General features: G+C 40.3%; 1 protein-coding gene across 13 annotated transcripts in view; it reads left to right on the forward strand.

The window, feature by feature from the left end:
• The window catches only part of PRPF18 (pre-mRNA processing factor 18), a 76,979-nt gene that overhangs the window by 23,006 nt on the left and 30,889 nt on the right, over window positions 1–23,084 (forward strand). For 12 of the 13 annotated variants that reach the window (XM_047066800.1, XM_047066792.1, XM_047066799.1 and 9 more), the window contains exons 5-9: window positions 5,295–5,441; window positions 6,953–7,021; window positions 8,936–9,076; window positions 9,202–9,273; window positions 11,557–11,712. In XM_047066800.1, the coding sequence (XP_046922756.1) occupies window positions 5,295–5,441; window positions 6,953–7,021; window positions 8,936–9,076; window positions 9,202–9,273; window positions 11,557–11,712 (585 nt within the window). Of the gene's footprint in view, window positions 1–5,294; window positions 5,442–6,952; window positions 7,022–8,935; window positions 9,077–9,201; window positions 9,274–9,794; window positions 9,936–11,556; window positions 11,713–23,084 lie in introns of all 13 variants that reach the window. The other variant, XM_047066804.1, reaches the window with a different exon arrangement.

Raw genomic sequence — 23,084 nt, forward strand, 5'->3', positions numbered from 1 at the left:
TGTAGGTGTAGTAGTATTTCAGTATTTAACTGTGGTTCTATTTATAGCTCCCTGGTAACTAAAGGTAATGAACATCTTTTCATAGACTTACAGCCCGTATATTTCTCTGTGCAGTATGTGTAAAAATCTTTTGTTCATGTTTTAATTAGGTTGCTGGCCTTCTTATTTTTGAATTCTAGGAGTTCTTTATATATTCCTGAATACAAGTCCTTTGTCAGATATACAGATACATGTTTTATGACTATTTTCTGCTAGTTTTTGGCTTACCTATTCTCTTCATGGTGTCTTTTGATGGGCAGAAGTTTCAAATTTTGATGGAATCCACTTCTTTTTTATGGTTGCTGCTTTTGGTGTTTTGCTTAAGAAATATTTGCCTATCCCACGGTTTTGGAGAGATATGCTTCTGTATTTTGTCTAAAAGGTTAATAGTGTTAGCTTTTACACATAGGGCTCTGATAAGCATATGGTTTGTCTTGGTGAATATTCCATGGACTTTTGAAAAGAGTGCATTTTATACGCTGGGTAAATGTCAGTTACCCAATGGTAGTATTGTTCAGCTCTTCTGTGGCCTTACTAACTAATCTGCTCTGTCAGTTACTGAGGGATAGCTGGGGTGACCTATGGCTATGTAACAGATCACCCCAAAACTTAGTAGCTTCCAACAGTTTATTATTGTAAAATCTTTCTCGGTCCTATATGACTAACAAACCATCCTGAAACTTAGTAACTTAATTAATGATATCTCACAATTCTGTAGTTTGGGGGTACACTGGGCAGTTATTTGCTTGTGTTCTTGCATGGGGTTGCAGTCAGATGAGGGCCGACTGTGGTCATGTGAAGGATCCCCTGGACTGACCTCCCAACTACATGGTATCTTAAAGGTCCTTCCATGTGGTAGGATGTGTCCAGATTTCTTTCCTTTTTAAGGCTGAGTAATACTGTGTTGCGTGTATGGATCCCATTGTTTTTATCCATTCGGCTACAGTGGACATTTGAGTTGTTTCTACCTTTTGAGTTGTTTCTCACTTTTGGCAGTGAATACTGCTGCTGGCTTTGAACATAGGTTTACAAATACCTGTTCAGGTTCCTGCTTTCACTTCTGTGTACATACCCAGATGTGGGATTGGTGGATTATGTAGCGATTCTGTGTTTAACTTTTTTCTTTTCAAGCATAAATGAATTTAAAAAATTTTCTTCAGTTGTGTTTAATGTTCACAACAATCTTTTTAAAATTTTCAGTCCTTTTGAAAACCTTAACTTAGGGGCACCTGGGTGACTCAGTTGGCTGAGCATCCAACTCTTGATTCTGGCTCAGGTCATGATCCCAGGGTCGTGGGATCGAGCCCCGCCCGCATCAGGCTCCATGCTGAGTGTGGAGCTGGCTTGACATTCTCTGTCCCTCTGTCCCTCTCCCCTCTTCTTGTCCGTATGTGCACCTTCTGTCTCTAAAACAAAAGCTTAAAGTCTTAGACTGGTTTTTGTGATGCTTCATTTCACCAATATTTATTTCTCTTCTATATCCAGAGTCTCCTTCCTTGTTTGAAGATAGTATTAAAATATTAATGTGAAGTATGAAATTATTATGTGATTTAATTTTTCTACTAGTCATACTTAATTACTTGAAAATTTTTCTAGTTATTAGTATTTATTACAACCTGCCGTATTAAAAAGTTTTTTTTTTTAGGGGCGCCTGGGTGGCGCAGTCGGTTGAGCGTCCGACTTCAGCCAGGTCACGATGTCGCGGTCCGCGAGTTCGAGCCCCGCGTCAGGCTCTGGGCTAACGGCTCGGAGCCTGGAGCCTGTTTCCGATTCTGTGTCTCCCTCTCTCTCTGCCCCTCCCCCGTTCATGCTCTGTCTCTCTCTGTCCCAAAAATAAATAAACGTTGAAAAAAAAATTTTTTTTTTTAAGTTTTTTTTTAAAATGTTTATTCTGAGAGAGTGAGCACGAGCAGGGGAGGGGAGGGGCAGAGAGAGAGAGAGGAAGAGAGAGAGAATCCCAAGCATGCTCTGTGATGATGGCGGGGCTTGAATTCACAAACCATGAGATTATGACCTGAGCCGAAAACAAGAGTTGGACGCTTAACTCTCTGAGCCACGCAGGGTGTCCCCAACCTGTTGTATTTTAATCTTGCTCAAGCTTGTCCCAGATGCTACAGAGTTTATCAGTACATTTTTTAAAACAAATTGAGGTATGATGGATGTATTAGTTTCAGGTATACAGCTTAGTGATTTGATATTTGTGTATATTGTAAAATGATCACCGCAGTGAGTCTGGTTAATATCTGTCACCATACATAGTTAAAAATGTTTTTCTTGTGTTGAGGACTTTTAAGCTCTACTCTTGACAACTTTTAAATATGCAATACCAGGGGCCCCTGGGTGGCTCAGTCGGTTAAGCGTCTGACTTTGGCTCAGGTCATGGGCTCACAGTTCTTGAGTTCGATACCCATATCGGACTCTGTGCTGACATCTCGGAGCCTACTTTGGATCCTCCGTCTTCCTTTCTCTCTGCCCTTCTCCTGCTCCTGCTCTTTCTCTCTCAAACATAAGTAAACCATTTAAATATGCAGTGTGGTATTAACTGTAGTCCCTGTGCTGTGGCACCACATCCTCGTGCACTAACTGGAAGACTATTTTAAGCTGATAACAACTTAAGTGTGATTGAATTTTAAAGCTTTACATTTTTACTACTGTCTGCCACATGTTAGGTTTTTTGATGTCATATTTTACATGTTCTTACCTTGTAAATCCTTTAATTCTTGTAGTTACAGTTTTTACTGCTTTTGTCTTGAAATCTTCCTACTAGCTTTGTAAAGTGATCTACTACCTTTATAATACATATATTTACCTATTTCAGTGAGATTTATACTTTCGTTTGGTGTTACTAATTAGCACTCTTTACTGCTTAAAGAAGGCCCCTTAACATTCCTTGTAGGGCTGGTCCAGAGATGATGAACTTCTTTAGTTTTGCTTGTCTGCAAGACTCTTTCTGCAATTCTGAATGATAACTTCCTGGTAGAGTATTCTTGTTTGGAAGTTTTTCCTTCTGGCACTTCGAATATATCGTGCCGTCCCCTTTGTTCTGCAAACCTGCTAAAAAATCTGCCGATAGTCTTATGGGGGTTCCTTTATACACAACAGGTGGTTTTTCTTTTGCTGCTTTTAACATTCTCTCCTTGCCTTTCTTTACCTTTTGACATTTTAATTAGAATGTGTCTTGGCGTGGGTACGTGTCACTTTCTGAGGTTCTCGCCATACCATTTTCCACAGCAGCTGCACCGTTTTACATTTCCAGCCACGAAGGGTTCCGTCGTTCTACATCCTGGCCAGTACTTAATACTTACTGTTACTTTTGATCATAGCCATTCTGTCGGGTTGAAGTGTTATTTTACTGTGGTTTTGATTCGCATTTCCCTAATGAGTAGCAATGTTAAACATCTTTTTGTTTGCTTATTGACCTTCTGTGTGTGGTCTTCTTTTTTAATTTATTTTTATTTTTTTGGATGTAGTCTTCTATTTAAGACCTTTGCCCATTTTTAATGAGGTAGGGTTTGTTGTTGTTAAATTGTATGAGTTCTTGATATATTTTGGATATTAGTCATCATATTAGTAATTTACAAGTACTTCTCCCGTTCCATGGGTTATCTTTTCACTCTGGTGATAGTATCTTTGCAGAAAAGTTTTCATGTTTGATGAAGTCCAGTGTACCTATTTATTTTTTTTTTTTTGGCCTGTGCTTTTGGTGTTGTATCCAAGGGATGATTGCCAAATCCAGTATCATGAAGCTTTTCCCATGTGTTGTCTTATAAGAGTTTTACAGTTTTAACTATTATGTTTATGTCTTGGATCCATTTGTGTGTGTGTGTTTTAAGAGTTTTATCATTTTTTTAAAAATTTTAACTTGTTTTATTTTTTAAAATTTGCATCCAAATTAGTTAGCATATAGTGCAACAATGATTTCAGGAGTAGATTCCTTAGTGCCCCTTACCCGTTTAGCCCCCCCCCCCCCAAGCCCCTCCCATAACCCTTAGTTCTCCATATTTATGAATCTCTTCTGTTTTGTTCCCCTCCCTGTTTTTATATTATTTTTGTTTCCCTTCCCTTATGTTCCTCTGTTTTGTCTCTTAAAGTCCTCATAGGAGTGAAGTCATGATTTTTGTCTTTCTCTAATATCACTTAGTATAATACCCTCCAGTTCCATCCATGTAGTTGTAAATGGCAAGATTTCATTCTTTTTGGTTGCCGAGTAATATTCCATTGTACATATATGTAAACACACCCACACACCCCACATCTTTATCCATTCATCCATCGATGGACATTGGGCTCTTTCCATACTTTGGCTGTTGTCGATAGTGCTACTATAAAATTGGGGTGCATGTATCCCTTTGAAACAGCACACCTGTATCCCTTGGATAAATGCCTAATAGTGCAATTGCTGGGTCGTAGGGTAGTTCTATTTTTAGTTTTCTGAGGAACTTCCATACTGTTTTCCAGAGTGGCTGCACCAGCTTGCATTCCCATCTTTGATCCGTTTTGAGTTAATTTTTTTTTAATGTTTACTTTTGAGAGAGACAGAGTGTGAATGGGGGAGGACAGAGAGAAAAGGAGACACAGAATCTGAAGCAGGCTCCAGGCTCTGCGCTGTCAGCACAGAGCCCAACACAGGGCTCGAACTCACGAACCATGGGATTGTGACCTGAGCTGAAGTGAGACGCTTAACTTACTGAGACACCCCGGGCTCTCCTTTTTTGAATTTTGATGTGTGGTGTAAGGTATTGGGTCCAGCTTTAAGGCTTCTGTTTTTATCAAGTGGTCACAAACTGGATGTGAATAGAATGTGGAATTTGCTGATTTATTAGAAACCTAGTAAAAGCCCAGGATATAGATGAGATACTAGTTGACATTGCTGAATGTTACAGGAATTCAGAATAGTTGTGGTAAGGCTAGACATTTTAAGTCAACTGGAAAAATGGGTTGAGGACTCACTTTCATTAGACCTCACTAGAAAATTAAAGCATTTGTGAGTATTCTCATTTGCATTTGTCACACATACACTTTATTTTTCTGACCAGAGGAGCTGTTGTACATACATTCTTTCAAATTTAAATATGTTCATGATAATTAACTTCGGACACCGATGATGGCTGTGTAATAAATTGAAATCTTACTTGAGTCCCTAATTTTACTAAGCTCTTAACTACTTGTGGAGGAAGAAAATGACTTGGACTTAGTGAAAAATCAAAAGTGAAATATCAGATTTCATAGGAGGTGTAATTTTTCACCCTTCTCAGGGATTGAGAAATGATCTGAAAGCAGCTTTGGATAAGATCGACCAGCAATACCTCAATGAGCTTGTTGGTGGCCAGGAACCTGGAGAGGAAGACACACAGAATGACTTGAAAGTTCATGAAGAAAACACCACAATCGAGGAGTTAGAGGTAATCTCTACGCCCACCTGTCTTCATTCCCTGGCATACCTTCCATTCCCTGGAGAAGATTCCTGAGGTCGTCGGGTTCCTCACTTCGGAGCACAAAGGCCCGTTTGAAATTTCATGCTTTTACTTATCACTCCCTTTTTCCTCAATGTCCACTCACATTATCCTACTTGCTGCCTTCAAAAGTAATCATTTGGCTATGTTTGACACGCATCCTTGTATCTGTTGGTGGTCTTGTAAAGCCAGTAGTGTTTTGTATGCTTGTGTTTTGAATACTCATAAATGATACTATACTGTGAAACTAATTTTTTTTTACTCTTCTTTTTCCACTTAGAACTGTTTTTAAGATCCACCCTTGATGTTGCACGTATATCTAAACCTTTGAATTAACTGCTGTGTAGCATTTCGTACTCGGTGGCATTCACTGCCTTGTACTTTTTGCTTCCTCCTGAGAGCTGGCTTGCTCCAGCTCCCTAGTACCACAGACAGCTTTGTGAGGAGCAGTCTTGGACATACCCCTGTGGACTCAGAGGCAGGGTTGCTGGGTTAGAAATGTTTCACTTGTCCAGTACTGTCGGGCTGCTCCCTAGAACGCCCGTACCGGTCTATACCCGCATCAGCAGTGTGTGCGTGCCCTTTGTTCCCACATCCCTGCCAGCACTTGGCAGTATCTTGCTTTCTCATTTTTTGCCACTGTGATGAATATGGTGTGATACGTGTAGTCTTAATTAAAAAGCAGTGTTGTACTATCTAAATATCTAGCTCAAGCTAAAATTATGGCTTAGTTTAAAGCTTTAACTGCTTAATAAAACACAAACTGTTATTTTTCTGTTTCCTTTCACTCTTGGCTGCACTCTGCATGAGTAAGATCATAGTTCTGGTAATTGTGCCCTGTCTTTCTCCCCCTCACTTATCTATGCACCCTAAATCTGACGGAAAAAATTAGTGTGAGTAACCAGTTCTGAGCTTGTTTTTTTTCTGAAATAGCTTTATTATGATAATCACTTATTATACAGCTTACCCATCTAAAATGTTCGGTTCACTGATTTTTAGTATATTCGCAGGTTGATGGAACCATCATCACAATCTAATTCTAGAACATTGTTTTCCTAAAAAGAAATCTCCGTTCCATTAGTAGTCAGTCCTCAAAGCCCCATCTTTTGTCTTTTCGTTCATAAAAGATGACCTACTCTCTCTAAATTTAAATGGCAAGGTGTATTTTCTTTTTCGTTTTTTTAAGTTTATTTTGAGAGTGTGTGTGTGTGCACCAGAGGGGCGGAGAGAGAGAATCCCAAGCGGCACAGAGCCTGACACAGGGCTCGATCTCACGAACCATGAGATCATGATCTGAGCCGAAAGCAAGTTTTGTTTTTTATCTAGAAATTCCTTAGTTGTTTTTTTTTTTTTTTAAACAGCAGGTAGTTTCTGTAATAAAGATCCGTGTTCAACTCACGTTGATAACATATTCCGTCGTTGCTCTTTACGAATGACCGGAAGCATTCTGTTTTCTGCAGGCATTGGGAGAGTCTTTAGGAAAAGGGGATGATCATAAAGACATGGACATCATTACCAAATTCCTTAAGGTACGTGTTTTTGGGCTACGAAGGAAGGACGTGTGGGTTGGTTACGAACTGTTCTTTAATTTTTGGACCATATTTAAGGGTCAAGGACTGGAGAGGGAATCCCTCGTTAAACGTGTTTTGTATGTACCTGGTTTCCAACACTGCCGTGCACTTGGGTAGAGAGGTTAGTCTGAGGGGATGTACGTGTACTTTCACTGTGGCACTTTAAAACTGACTTATCGTAAACACACAGAAAAGAATCACAGCGGTGGAACGAACGAGAAGTCCGGGGAGTTTAAAATTTTTTAAAACACTCCAGGAGGGAGTGCAGTGAGGGGCTTGTTCCAGAAGCTCTTAGAGTGGTGATGGCAGTAAGGAGAGGAAGGAGGTGGGAAGACCTTGGCAGTGGAAAAAAAAGCAAACACATCAGCAGCCTTTCAGAGACTGCTCGTTTTCTCAGTTCTGCAGATAGCTGCGTATTCCCGCTATGGTTAGCTCCATCCGTCTCTGGCCGTGGGATTTCTTGCTTTCCTGGGGTAGGTAGAGTGTGTGCGAATGTCAGATTCATTTTAGCACTTATTCACAAACTATGTTCATGCCAAGAGATTTAAACACGAGAAGTGCTTTTACTTGTGTTTACTGTTTAAATACAGTGTATTAGTCATCAGGATTCTCAGTCTGTTGAGATGGCATGGAATTAGATAGGGCTTGGGAGCTGTCGTGAGCTGGAATTTCCTCTTGGAGTGACCACCTCTCCTCTCCGGACAGAGGATGAGCATAGGTGATGCCCCTGGGGTGGTAGGTCTTCCTCCACCTTCCCTGGTTATCTGCCTCTAGAAAGGGTGCTCTTTGCATTTAAACCCAAGGGGCACTAGGTCTACTTTCCAGGGCTGGGAGAGGGGAGGGGGGATGAGTCATAGTTGATTTGTTTTCTTTTTCCTTCCTTCTCCTTCAGTCAGGTGATTTAGTGGGAATATCTAATTGAATCTCCTCTTTCCTGCAAAAGTAGAAAGTCCAAACAGAGGCATACCCCATGTTATAGTGCTTGGCTTTATTGGGCTTTGCAGATAATGCGTTTTGGCTTGTTGATTTATTTTACAAATTGATGGGTCTGTGACAGCTGTGCTTCGAGCCAGTGTACTGGCCTCATTTTTTCCCAGGAGCGTTTGTTTACTTTGTGTCTCTGTGTCACATTTTGGTGATGCTTGCAATCTTTCAAACTTTTTCATTATTACATTTGTGATGGTGAATCGTGATCAGTGATTAGGATGTGAAAGCACAGATGATGGTTAGCATGTTTTAGCAATAAAGTATGTTTAAATGAAGCTACATACATTGTTTTTTAGACATAATGCTGTTGTACGCTTAAGAGACTACATTATAGTGTGAACAGAACTTCTATATGCACTAGAAAACTAAAAAAATTCTTTGGGCTCTTGCGATATCTGCTTTATTAATGCGATGGTCTGCAACCAAACCCGCGGTATCTCTGGGATGTGCCTGTGCTGCACCAACATATTTGGAAGATTGATTAAGTATCATAGCACATATGCCATTATGGCAAATAAGTCTCGGTGGGTTCAATTTTATGTAATAGAAATACGAGTAAAAGTTTATTTCTGTCGAAATATTTCTGTGAGATATGATAGTTTTTTTTTTTTTTGAGAGAAATTATTGTTGAACTAGGAATATATATAATACACACACACACACACAGAGAACAGGGAAGTTTGTGACTTGCCAGAGGCACTGCAAAACATACGTGACACAATAAACAGAAATAATTCATTAATTAAACGGTAATTGATGATATTTTAATTAGTCAAGAAATATACTCTAAAGATGGTAATATGTTGTTCCGTATTTTAGAGAACATTTAAACTTTTTGAACCACTGGGTGGCATCGTAGTCTAAATTTGCCCATTCTTTCGACAGTTTCTCCTTGGTGTTTGGGCTAAAGAACTGAATGCCAGAGAAGATTACGTGAAGCGCAGTGTGCAGGGTAAACTGAACAGTGCCACTCAAAAACAGACTGAGTCCTATCTCAGACCCCTTTTCAGAAAGCTTCGGAAAAGGGTAAGGTTCCTTGGAAGATGCTTCTATTAACTGATTTTTAAAAAAACAATCTGTAAAGAGTAAATGCAATCTTGAACTATACACAGTAGCTTCCAAAAATAGTGATGATGTTTTTTCTTTTCCAGAATCTTCCTGCTGATATTAAAGAATCCATAACAGATATTATTAAGTTCATGTTGCAGAGAGAATACGTAAAGGTACGTTACCATGCTGTGCATCAAAATCACGCACGGTATGAGCCTGTCTAGGTTGTGTGTGTGGATTATGTTTATTTAGCGTGGGAGTATTTTACAAAGGAGCTTTAAGAGTAAATGTGAGTAAACGTGAAATGAATTAGTAGTGACAAAATCTTTTATTCTCTAATGTATTGTCAGCTTTATTTTTAGACATTGATAATAAACTTTCTGACTACACTGGTTTTTTAGTCATTTTTAAGGTAGGTGTAAAGATTCTTCGGAGCATGAACTGGATATAGGCAGTGTTCATTTCATGAATGGGATTGGATTTCAAAGATTGTTCAAGATTATGGCTTGGAACAAATTTTCCCATAGAAACAATGTTATGTAGATTAGTTTCCCAGGCCAGCTATAAAAGCCTACTTAATCCGTAATATAGCTAAAGTATTGTACTAATGATACAATGGAATTTAACCACCCTTTATACTTCTATGAGAAAATGTTCCAAGTAAGGCCGCCAGAATTCATCTCTCCCATTTCAGAACAGCAACAATAGCAGACCCCTTGTTAGGGACGACTTTGCCCCTTGTCCCGGTGTCTTTCCTCCTGAATGGGCTCTAGGAGGTGGCGACAGGGAGAAAGCGCTCTTGTGGCCCGGAGTTCCTGGAGCCGACTTCAGAAAGGCAAGTGGAAGGCCGTCAGCTGGCAGAGGGGAGCACAGAGAGAGCGGCCTGCTGTACCAGTAGCGGGGATTGGATGAGTGCCCCCGCATCTGGGCCATAAGCAGAGTCTGAAGCGGAAGCTTCTCGTGGCGGTGCCTCCTGAGTGTGGGAGTAGGGAGTTTCAGCGTGACGGTTCCAGCGGCTGTTCCAGAGCAGTAGGTGGGGCTCTGCCAGAGAAGTGGGGACGACCGGGCTTACCCCCGTGCTCTGACTGTCTCTTCCCAAACACAGGGCCGGCTGGCACCTGTGTACTCCTTCTGTTGGAGAGCCAGCTGGTTTTATCGAAGGAAATGTTTTTGGGTTTTATGTCTATCAATTTTATTCTTGGATAGTTTCTGTTAGTTGCATGTGCTTACTAAGGACAGTTGCCTTGGAATGGGTAGATGAGGTCACCATCACTGCGGGAAGAAACCACTTGTCTACTAGTGAGCGTGCCTTCCCTCTGGTTACTTTTTGCATTTGCATATTTGAGAATCAGGTGAAAGTTCATTTTGCGTACAGTGCAGAAGAACCAAGAAACTTGAATAACCTATTTGGACAATTTTCTTTAGAAATTTGGGGTAACTAAATACTGGAAATTCTATCAGTTAATACCCAGTGTTAAAATTTGTACAATTCAGAATCAGTGATAGAAGTATGTAATGGGCTTTTAAAAATTAAGCTTTCTAAAACTACTGAGTAGAGCAAATTCAAATTTAGGGTAGAAAATGAACTTCTAGTTAGTCTGTTGGTAGGCTAATTTTTTTTTTTTTTTAAATCAGCTCTACATATCATACACATAGGCATTGGATTTTTAAAATTAGAATATCTTTGAGACCTGACTGGTAAGCGTCTCTGAAACCCTCGGGGTCTTGTAGAATTTCCTTGATTTCTCTTTTGGTTTTCTCCTTTTTTTCCCCTCACAGGTAGCTGGGCTTGGTTTAGAAAAAGAGCCATTTGTCTTCGTTGGTTTCTGTCTTTACGTTTTGTAGCTTTTATTTTAAGGTTCTTGGCAGGTGGGAGGTTCTCAGGGGCCAAAGTGAAACGATCTCATCCTTAAACTATTCGACTCGAGGGTTAGTATTTAATCTCTGTTTATACATCTGCTGTGGACCCTGTGTGATAGTCCCAGCTCACGGAGCCCCCGCTGCTTTCAGAGGTCTGTGCTGCTGTGCAGGGAGTGGATACAGTTGCGGGTTGGATTATGAAAAACCACTTAACCTCCATCTTCTTTGTGACCACCTGTGGAGAAGACTGGGTCTAAAGGTGACTCAAACTGGAGTTGGTGTCAGTGCATCAAAAAACCTACCTGGTAATTCCAGATCTGAAATGTATTAATTTCCAGTGCACAAAGGTTGCAAAGTCATGTTTGTCTTTTTACTCACAGGATTAGCTTTGGTTTCTGTTTTTCCAGGACATTTGTGGCCCTGGGAAGGGCAATCGGTCACCTCATATTTGAATTTCTTTTGTTTGAATAATGGGAATGGTAATACTTTCAACATGCTCAGGACATGGATGAAGATTATGTCATAAAGGGCTGTGAAATACTTTAAAAATATGGACCAACCCAGTATTTTTGCTTTTCTGATCTCTTTCTTTTTAGGCTAATGATGCTTATCTTCAGATGGCCATTGGAAATGCCCCTTGGCCCATAGGGGTCACTATGGTTGGTATCCATGCCAGAACTGGTAGAGAAAAGATCTTTTCTAAGCACGTTGCACATGTTTTAAACGATGAAACACAGCGGAAATATATTCAGGTAAGCAGTTGGGAGGGAATGAAATTGCTCTGGAGGTTAACATGCTCCGATTCTCAAATCGTAAATTTTGAGAGCAGGAGAAGAATTCTAGCAAATTGGACATAGCACGATAGGACACAAGTCCGCTTTTCCTGAGTACTTGTATTTAAGACCTCTTCACTGCATAAAATGGAGCCCTTGTAAGTTTCATACATAACGCAAGGCAGGGTGAGGGGTTGTACTTTAATTACCATAGCACTGAAATAATGCTACTTCATTTGGTTTTGGGAGTTTAGTGAAGAAGGACAAATTTAGACTGTTTAGCAGTAAATCTCATTTTGTCACTTCCCAGCTAGATTTAACATCTACAGGGTTAAAAAGAAGGAATGAATAGTAAAAATTTGGGCTTAATCAATGTAATTATTTGTCAGTAACATTTAGACAGAAACAGGTCTCAAATGTTGATAGTTTATTTTCGTACAGTCCTATATGCCTCATATAAACTTGTTTGCATTATTGTTGGGCAAAACTTTTTTTCTTAGTGGGGAAAAAAGTCAACTGTTACGCAGCTTTTGCCAAATTGTCAAAAGTCCCAGATTGTGTCTGTATAATGACTTATGCCGGATGTTACTTTTGAAGCTTGAAGATGATACTGGGGAAGTTCACTTAAAATGTAAAATCCACTTAAAATGCTTAGCGTGCTTTCAGATTTTGTGCCAGGGAACAATTATTACCATATTCATGAATTATCTTGCTATGTGATTTCAGTTCCAAGTGCTAAAGATTAACTTGTGTGTCATGCTTTATGCCTTATTCATACATATTAGCATTTTCAAATAGGAGTTCAACTGACTCCCTAATATGAATTGTAGAATTTATAGAGTCCAAAAATAACTTGTTGAAATTCAAAGACCTTTCCATTTTTTAATAATAACCAGTGACTGTATTGAAGGCAGAAAGCTTTTATTTGGGGGGGAAAAGTCATTTGGCTTTAACAATAAAAAAATTTCCAGTTGTTAAATGTGTTAATTGTGTTCAACTGTACCATAGCCAGAGCCATAGTGTGTGTAACTACATAAATTGTCTCAAAGGCAGTATTTTGTTTCTCAGCAGTGGTGTCATTTCTACTTCCCCACAAACTGATTTTCTCCCTAAAATCCATCTAGTAGTTTTTAAGATTTCTGATTTATTTTTGGAAGCTATATAAGGACCTTTTTGCCTTCCTTTGGTCTTCGTTTTTAATTGTTCCATTCCCATTTAAAAAATACTCCTTTTTTTCCCCAAGATGATTAGGGAAAATTGGTAAGCATACTGAGAACTTCAGGAAGGTGTCTGACTTAAACCCAATAATATTGTTGTGGACAGATGTAAATATGGTAACACAGTCAGGTGCATTCCTACCTAGCTGGCTGAGTGTGGGAAGCCGTGGAGCACTGAATAGGTCCGCGTCTGTTGGGTGGATGCTGGCGAGATGTCACTGGGTCTTAGTCACCTCAAACCGTCCTGTTAAACATTCCAACGACTGGTTCGGTTGACTGTACCGAGAGGTTTACTTATTGGATTTATGGACGGCAAGAAACAAGAAAGAGTAGGGTGTGCGTTAAGGTGGAGAAGATGTTGGCGTTCCAGAAGTTCTTGAAAGACCGAAGAAAAGAGCAGAGGCTAAAAAAATAGTATTTAAAAAGGATGACCATAAAAAAATCTGGATCCAATGACCTAGTTGCTTGAGTATACAATCTGAGCAATGTATACGAGAAGGGATTGGGGAATTTAGTAGGCTGTACGTGCAATTGAACGAGTAGTATAATATGACTGCTACAAAGTGTAATGAGAGCTTGTATTTCATCATTAGACATAATGTAGCGTAGGTTCCAGAAGTCAAGAACATAGTTCTCTGTTATATACCCGATCTAGAACAGTACCTCACTCGTGGGTGCTCAGTAAATATTTGCTGAATGAATACCATATGGGACAAGAGATGTGAAAATGTTCCTTTTTTACTCCTTGAAGGAGACCGTTGGAGGGGATCTGAGCACAAGAGCTGTGGATAATAGAGGAGCTCTCTGGTGGGAGGGGGAGTAAACTTGGCCTGTAGTTTAGGACCGGGTAAGGTATAGGAAGGAAGGAGGAGCTTTCTAATGAGTGTAAGGAAACAATAGTTCTCTTTTTATTGAGCTTTTATTTTGAAATAATTACAGATAGACTCACAAGAAGTTGCAAAAAATAGTACAGAGAAGCTTTTTAACAGGCACAGTTGCCCTGAGACAGGAGTAGGGCCACTGGGAAGATGTGAGGGAGATCCCTACCACTTGATGTTTGCAAGCATCAAGTTAACTCTTGCTCTTTTTTCCCTAATGTTTATTCATTTTTTTTAAGTTTATTTACTTTAAGAGAGAGCGAGCAAGCAGGGGAGGAGCAGAGAGAGAGAGAGCGCGGGAGAGAGAGAGAGAGAGAGAGAGAGAGAGAGAGAATCCCAAGCAGGCTCCACACTGTCAGTGCAGAGCCCAGTGTGGGGCTTGGGTCCATGAACCCTGAGGTCATGACCTGAGCTGAAACCAGGAGTCAGATGCTTAATGGACTGAGCCACCCAGGTGCCCCAAATGTTTATTTTTGAGAGAGAGAATAACTGGGGGAGGGGCAAAGAGAGAGGGGGACAGAGCATTCGACGCGGGCTCTGCCCTGATAGCAGTGAGCCCAATGCGGGGCTTGAATTCACAGACCATGAGATTGTGACCTGAGCTGACGTTGGTCACTCGACTGAGCCACCCAGGCACCCCAGCTCTTGCCCTTGTTGGCCCTTTGATGTCTTTGATTCTTCTCTGTCATTTCCCTTGAGGCCACTGCTTAAACCTAAGGTTGCAAACCCTTATGCCCATGACAGGTAGTAAGTGAGCTGAGTGTTAAACACCTGACCCTCTGACATTTGTTCTCCTACTTTTCATACGGACACAGATAGAAGCATTGTTTCATTTTGTCTCGACTCTGACACGACAGGGGACAGTGCAAGCTAGTGTGAGGTGTCAGCCGATGCTCGCCCCCGGTGCCGCTGGAGTCCCTTCAACTCACGGTTCCCTTGTAGGAATATGGGTCAGTGTTCCATCTTCCTCTCTTTTTAATTAATTTTTTATATGTGCCAATGATCTTATTTTTTTCCAAGATATTGTGTGCTTCTATTTTTTAAAATATTGGCACCAAATTTAAAAAGTTAGCATTGTGTTTGGACAAACAAAAATGCTGATTTTTGATGTCTTAAAATAAACCTATGGTGGTAAACAGCTCGAGGCCAAAGAATGCTGCCCGTCCCCCCAACCCCCAGTGGCGGAGTTTTATGAAATTCTTGATTGTGATGAGCTGAGTGGTTTGCTAAGCTGTCTTTTGAATCTCCCTCCTTGTTACTTTGGTGTTGAGGTGGGGTTGATTTAGAATATCTTTTTTTTTTTTTAATGGACTATCCTTAAAAAAGGGATACATTAAGTATATTAAAGTCAGGGGTTGACAAACTTCATCTTAAAAGATAATAAATATTTTAGGCTTTGCATTTCCTAGGTCTCCATTGGAACTGTTGAACCCTGCAGGCTATAGTGGGAAAGAAACGGGTGGCCTGCGGACCGTAGTTTGCTGACCTCTGGTGACTACCTAGCCCAGACTATTCTATGTTAAGGTATTTGCTGAGTAGGTAATTGTGGAAGTCATTTAATAGGGTCAGTGTTTCTTTTTAAACTGAGCTATGATAAACCTAAATGTGTGAGGTGTACCAAACTTAATTGTACAGTCCAGTGATTCCTGATATATGTAATTTTTTTTATCTACATAGGAGAACAAGGTGGAGATACAGAATGTTTCTAGTGGGACCCCAAAAGTTTGTTCATGCCTTTTCCCAGCCCAAATTCTCTTCCCATCAGAAGTGACCATTTTTCGGACTTGTGTTAGTATCGGTTAACTTTGCCTGTTTTTGGACATCATGTAATGGAATCTTGGATGTATGGAAAAATTATTTTTGTATTTAGACATCCCGGTGAGAAATATGTGTGTTAGGAAGTATGGTTGAAAACCATTCAGGAGGCTATTTTATAGTACTGGGATTTCATCTTTGGGTTTTCTGCAAACCTCTATAGAATTTAAACTGCGAAAGTTGTTTGAAGTGTTCTCTTGCTCACAAAAATTACACACACCACAGGGAGGGTGTTTTCACCGTGCAGATCAAAGAAAAGTTGTATAGTTTATTAGCTGGTCTCAAATCTGAGGTTAGATTCAAATTGGTGGTAGTAACTTTAAGAACTTTGTTCTGCCAAATGCAGATGTAACCTTTGGCCCAGATTTGAGTAAAGCTTCTTGTATACAGATTATAGGAGGCTCTTGGTTATTTAGAGACCTTATAATTCAGTCATTTAAAGACCTCTCTTGAAAAGGTTCATATCTTGGGCATGCTTGTCCGTGAAGAAGAGAAGGAAGAAAGGCTGAAATTGTCATCAGGCGGCTCTTCTCTGCAGGCTCACTTGCCATGTTTCTTCGCCTTGGCCTGTGGCCCGGAAACCTGGCTTTTGTCAGTGACATTGACAGTCTCCCTTGCTTTTTGGCTTCCGTTGGGTTGGTAGTGAGAGAGGCTCGAAGGCATTTTGTAGGTGGGAGAAGAACAGGTCAGAAGTATTGATGTCCCTGGCTTCCTCCCTGTGGGGTCAGTGAGGGCTGATGGCATCCCCTCCCCAAGGCCATGTCTTCTCTCAGGAGGCCATCCCCATACAGTTACTTCTGGGTTTCGGTAGCTACAGTCCTTCTTGCCCCTTCAGAGCACAGGCTGGCTACAGCTTCCCGGTAGTGCTGGTTCGGGGACACTCTGCTGTCTCTTGTTGGGCCCAAGTCTTGCCCACGCCTTTGCAAAATTGTTGGAATTACTGCCATCACATGTTCAAGTTTGATCGTGCTCTTTGTTTCCTGATGATAGTGTCCCGAATACATGTAGATTAATTGATCTGTGTACTGTATTATAACACAGATTTCTTTGGTGATTAGATGATGAAGGAATAATAACTCCTTCCAAATACTTTTCATGAGGTTTCACTGTTATGAAAGGCAAATGTCCTGTAATCTTCTCTGGTGAGTTGTTGTCAGTAATCCAGATTAGTAAATTCCCTAGTAAAGACATCATGTCAACATTTTCTGTCAATTAGTTCAATCTGTATTTCAGGTTCTGGGTATGTTTCGCCTACACTAGGATTTACCAGATTTACTTGTTCATGGAATATTTGTAAATTTATAATCATGTGTTGCCGAAAATGGTATAGCAGAAACTTGCATTACTGCACTGAGTGGCACAACTTGATCTGTATGTCGAATATACAGTATCACGGTTAGCTGCTAAACATTCCCTTTGCGTCCCTATGCAAATTATACGTCACACTTGTGGGCCGTGTGGCTTCATGCTACCTCCTGGTGTTCTTGGCTGTGCTAAACCGTTTCTTAAAGGCAAGTTATCTCATGATAACAAACTGTTTACCCATGTAGTACTCTCTGCTGTATTACATTTTTAGAGAAAAATATGGCTAGCATTTATCAATCATACACATCACCTTTTAATATCATGGAATGCCAGTGTTCAGTAGAAACACATTTTGGGGAATGCTGATCTAAGCTGTGTGTGTTTCGTTTCAACTGGCAGCTTCACTGATAACAAATATTTAACTTGGGGTATTACATCATCTGTTTCTTAACTACATGCATGAAAAAAAGTCAGATTGCCTCGTCCCCTGAAAGCCTGGTAATCAAATAAAGGAAATCTTTGCCCAAAGCGGTCCTTTGGTATAAATTTTCACCTAACTTAGCTAAGCGGGCAAATGCTGTTTTCAGAATGGGATTATCACTGGTCATTGTACTTTGTTGTTACTGTCTGTGAAATGATGAATGAGCCTGTGAACTGGAAATACGTTCTCTTCCAGAAAAGAAGCATCCAGACAGGTGAGAAAGAGAGCAGCTCTGTTCTTACTGTAAACTCTAAAGGCACAGTGAGTCAGTCCCAGGTTACCACTTGTCTCTAAAGTTCCATTGAGTTCTGCAGATACTGGAAATTTTTATACTTTTAGCACTTGCAGTGGGACTTTTCATCATCCCAAGTAGTGAGATCCAGATGAGTTACTTAAAAGGCTAGCATGAGTTATTTAGATGAATGCAATTTTAATGGTGTTCTTGTGTGAAAAGAATTCCAGTAAACAGTTTTTGAAGGATTGGTTTTTTCATGCTTAACTGTGGGTGTTACTTGAAATTGTAGAGATTAACTTTTAATCATTAAGTACACATTTTTTTAACATCACACTTGAGGTCAAATGAGTATTCCTTCAGTCCGAAGTCAGGATTCGTTTTTAACTTAATTTTCTCATGTAAATTCATTCCTTTATTAGAACTTGGGCAGTTCGTTGCTAGAATTTTAAGTAGCTAGGTGGAAAATGGCACTCATCCCTTACTCTTGACATTCTCGTGCTGTATCACTAAATGGATCTGTGCTTTCATTTTCAAGGCTTTGTTCTTATAGTGTAGAATAGTGACAGGGACAGAAATAATTTCATGAAGTGTCTTCTCTGCACATCGTACAAAGATTACTTAAAAGCAACGACATTAAGTCCTAGTAACTAATGAGAGTTTGTAAAAGAAAAGGCAAATCCAGCTAAAGAATTGTGATTGTGGTTTGGTTTGGTTTTAGAAAATTATTATTTTCTGCAATAAAAAAATTGCTAATTTTTTAGTGGATGCACATTGATATAATAATCGTTCATTGATTTGTCTGGGTGTAAACTTTCATTTTGCAGGATTCATATCCTGTATCACATGCAGGTACTCCACACTGTACCTATATTGGGTGTGTGTGTGTGTGTGTGTGTGTGTGTGTGTGTGTATATATATATATATATATATATATATTTAATGTTTTATTTCGTTTTGAGAGAGAGTATGAATGAGCGGGGGAGGGGCAGAGAGAGAGGGGACAGAGAATCTGAAGCAGGCTCTGTGTTGACAGCAGCAAGCCTGATATGGGGCTCGAACTCACAAACTGTGAGATCTTGACCCGAGCTGGAGTTGGACCCACAACAGACTGAGCCTCCCAGATGCCTCTATATTTGATATTTTTATACTTTATCTATAATATTCTATAATGCTTTAATTAGATTTTTTAAACATTGTGAAATATACATAAAATTTACCATATTAATCACTTATAAGTGTACAGTCCATTAATTTGTGTAGATATTTTCCTAGAAACATACTGATTTAAAAAAAACCAGTTTGGTTGAATTTGTTTGGGGGGGGAGTTATTAAGGAGCCATTAATACAAACTCTGTAGAATGTGGAAAGGTCAAGATGTGGGGCTGTTTGGCACTTCTAAAAGTCCAGTCTATGGGATGGAGCTAAAAACGAGGAATAGTGGCTGAGAATTAGAATATGTAATCCAGAGGTTCCTTCTGCCTTACCCACGTGGGCCCTACTGCCCTTCTCCTCTAGCAGAAGACAAGTTAACCTTGTGAGGGATTTGTACTATTCAGGAAGGTTGACCTGCCATGGTGAAAACAGGATGCTGAAGTGAAAGCCTCTGTATTAACAGATGAGACATGTAGTTCCTCCTCTCCCTGGGTTCCTGTGATGCTGGAAGCCTGCTCAGGAATTTAGAGGATTCTTCTCTGTGAACTGACTCAAGAGAACAGAGAAAATACTAACATTTAGTATTTCTCCAGTGACAAAATGAGATTGCTGCCGTATTGTACCCACATGAAGTTCTGTTCTTGACCAGCCCTGCCCATTCAGGGACTTTCCCTTAGCTCTCCAGTGCCTTGTTCATAAATACAAATGTTTACCAAGGACCTTCAGACCTTTAGAGAAAGTTTACAGTGTGAAAGAGACCAAATTAGAAAACACATAGAAACACATAGAAAAAAAGGAATTCAGAGATAGAGCTGTAGTATAAAGAACAGGAAAAAACAAAAACAAAAACAAAAACCCTTCAATTAAAAGCTTAATTAATATCTTTAGGTAAGGCTGTAACCATGAAGTAAGATTATGCCACAAAGAAAAGTCAGAATCAGAATGACCTCTTAGAAATCAAACATTACAGCAGAAATGTAAAAGTTAAAAGAGAAGGATAAGAGAACGAGGGAATCAGTCTAGAGGATCACACTATTCAGATTCCAGGAAAAAGTGAACAGAGAAATTCAGAGAAATCTGAGTAATAGCAAATGAATAGGAAAGATCTCCCATCAAGGCCTAACACAGTAAAACCCTGGAAGGCTAACGATAATGAAAAGACTTTAAATGCTTCTGGAGAAAAGAAACAGGTGGTTTACAAAGATTCGGGAATTAAAAAGCTGTTGCCCTTCTCATTAGCAGTACTGGAAGCTGCGAGACCATGAAACAATACCTGGGTAACAGAAGGAAAATAATTTTCAACTCAGTCATATTCCTGTCTAAACTGGCAATTAAGTGTGAAGATAGGCTAAAGAAATTTTCAGACGAGTCTCAGAATGTTTTAAAAATGTGACCTCTCAAATACCCTTCCTTGGAATCATTATAACTAACATTTATTTAGTACCTACTGTGTGCTTCACTTCACTTGAGAGCAATAATATGAGGTTGATGGGATAATTTCTGTTTTACAAGTGGGGAAACGGGGCCATGGAGAAGTTAGTTCCCAAGGCCACACAGCTAGTAAGTGTTGGAGTTCGGATTTGAACGTGGGTAATCCTCACTCCACTGTGTTGGATTGCCTCTACTTGAGGATGTGCTCCACCAAGATGAGGGAGGGAGATAAAAAAGACCCAGGAAACCAGATCCAGCACAGGATTGGGGTTGGAAGGAACTGCCCGGGTGAAGGGGACGGCATGCTCTAGGATGGTCACAGTGCAAAGAGATCTGGAATTCATTTGTTCTAGGTTGGAACACCTAGAGGGCTCCAGGAGAAAAATGGAACAGATGCATTACCTGTTGTGTTCAGTCGTTTTGAGTGTAGTTTCACTGTGGAAGAGTGAAATGGTGATACCTACATAAACAAGCAAAAAGATAGGGAAAGATATGAAAGGACACACTGTCATAGTATACTCTGTGGCTCTGCTTTGAACAACATTTGGGTAGACATCTGCAGTAAATCCTGAATATTGCATTCACTAGTAATTGTATTTGGGGAAGATAGGAAAGAGAAATTGTGTGTGTGTGTGTGTGTGTGTGTGTGTGTCTGTCTGTCTGTGAGGGGCCAGTGGGCGTGGTTTAAGGATTAACCGTCCAGACAGAAAAAGTCAAGCACTGTCAGTATAGTGTTTAGAAAGATGGCAGTAAATACCGAAACAAACACTTAAGAGATTTGAAATGATTATCTCTGGGGTGCTGGAATGGGGGATTGGAAAGGGTGAGGCAGAGGACTGCCATTATTTAAGTAATATGTGACTTTAAGAAAATAATGATATATATACAAAACAAGGAGTTACTGCTTAGTCCATATCCTGTGTGTTGGCAAACCTTGATGGTTCTACATTCACAGTGTATCTGCAGTCTGTTCCCTTCTCACCACCGTCACTGCTGCCACCTGGGGTCGGCCACCGACGTCTCTTGTTTGGATTATTGCAGCGTCTCCTGCCTGGGCTCGGAGCTCCTACCCTTGCCCTTCCCCTTTTTTTCCTTTTAAGATTTTATTTTTAAGTAACCTCTACACCCAACACAAGGCTCGAACTCACGACCCTGAGATCAAGAGCTGCGTGCTCCACTGACTGAGCCAGCGAGGCGCCCCGTATCTTTGCCCCTCCTCAGTATCTGCACAGCACCCAGAGTGATCCATTAAAGTATGAATCGGATTATGGTGCTGTCTTGCCCATAGCTCTGCAGTGGTTCCCCGGTTCATATGGAGTTAAAGCCAGAGTCCTTCTGGCCACACCCCATATGCACACACGCCTCTTCCCTGCTTTGTTTTCCTCCAGAGCATTTATCATAATCTCACATGAGGTGGTTTACATATTCGTTTTGTTTCTTGTCTGCGTTCCCTCATCGGAATATAATCTCAATGTGTGGGATTTTTTTCTGCTTTGTTCCCTGTGTTCTCTCAGCCTGGAACAGTGCTTGGCACCCTGTCGGTACTGAAAAAAGATTTATTAAATATATGTATTGCTTACATGGAAATAAAAATGATATTTAATAGCACCAGTTTTTAAGAAGCTCTTTGCAGTAAGCTAAAGTAAGCAGCTCATTGTCTTACTGGCTTAAGCATCCTCAGGTAATTTGAAACCGAAATCCTGAGGGATCTGGTTGAAAAGATTTGTTTCCATTTGGAAAATAACCATATGCTGTCCTGACATTACACCCCTTTAAAAATCTGTGCCGCATCCTATCAATCCTTATTGCAAAAATGTAATGTTTCGTGGTAACTATTTATGACTCACACTGTTGAATTTCACAACCTTGTGGCAGCTAAGATTTCAGACAGGATACTGGTATTTATTTTTAAGTCCTAGAATCTGTTTAGTGGGGTTAAATAAGCATCACAAATATCTTCTGTAAGGAGCAAACAGCCAAGTTTCCATTTCTGACAAGAAAAACTACCTCCAGCAGTCCTAACACCAGTCTGCCTTTCATTTGCTCGTAATAATTCTTGCCATGTTTCGTGGCTGACTGAGACTATTTGGATTTCATCAGGGTGTTCTTTCTTAGCCTTCTCTCTTCTCACCTATTTGTTCGGAAAAGTTAAGATGCCAGATTAGTGCCATCACATCTATTTCCATGGCTACAAATCACAATTCTGCATACACATGATGAGAATTCCCAGCAGGAGAAGCTGGACTGTGAGAGGGAATGGTCTTTATCCTAAAGCAAATACCTGGTTAGCACAGGGGACAACGATGAGAAGACGTAAACGCGGAGCAGAGCGAATCACATGGTCTGTCTGTGCACCGCCTGCAGGTGCCGTCTTGGATATTGGCTGAAAGATACCTTCCAGACTCCTGGTTTTTAAGTCCCAGAATGTGGACGCTCTTTGAATCTACAGAAGGACCTTGAGTAAAATGTTTGAAAATCATGATTCTCTGATGTTGCGTCTGATCTATTATAGTTCAGTTCATAGAAGGGAGTTACATTGATTGGTGTTGTCTAGTTACTGTGGCCCTGAAGAGATTTTGCAGGGACTTTTTGTTGTTATTGCTTGTTTCGCTTTGCTTTTGGTGATGTCCCTGAGCTTGAACTTTGTTTGCATACTTACGTGATTACAGAGTAGGAGTTCTAAATGCTTGATGTTTTAGAGCCCTCTTACATCACCGTACGTTTCTAGGCACTGTTTTGCCCTTTCTCCTCAGACTGCCAGGGACGCCCTGTTGTGATTGTGTTGTGTAATGATAGCCACACATTGCTTTTCCTGCTAGCCATGAAGCCCTGTCTCG

This window comes from Lynx rufus, unplaced genomic scaffold, assembly GCF_022079265.1.
Source record: "Lynx rufus isolate CCGP_SWC_20201006 ecotype Redwood Valley unplaced genomic scaffold, mLynRuf1.p SCAF_7, whole genome shotgun sequence".
In the NCBI taxonomy this organism is placed as follows: Eukaryota; Metazoa; Chordata; class Mammalia; order Carnivora; family Felidae; genus Lynx; species Lynx rufus.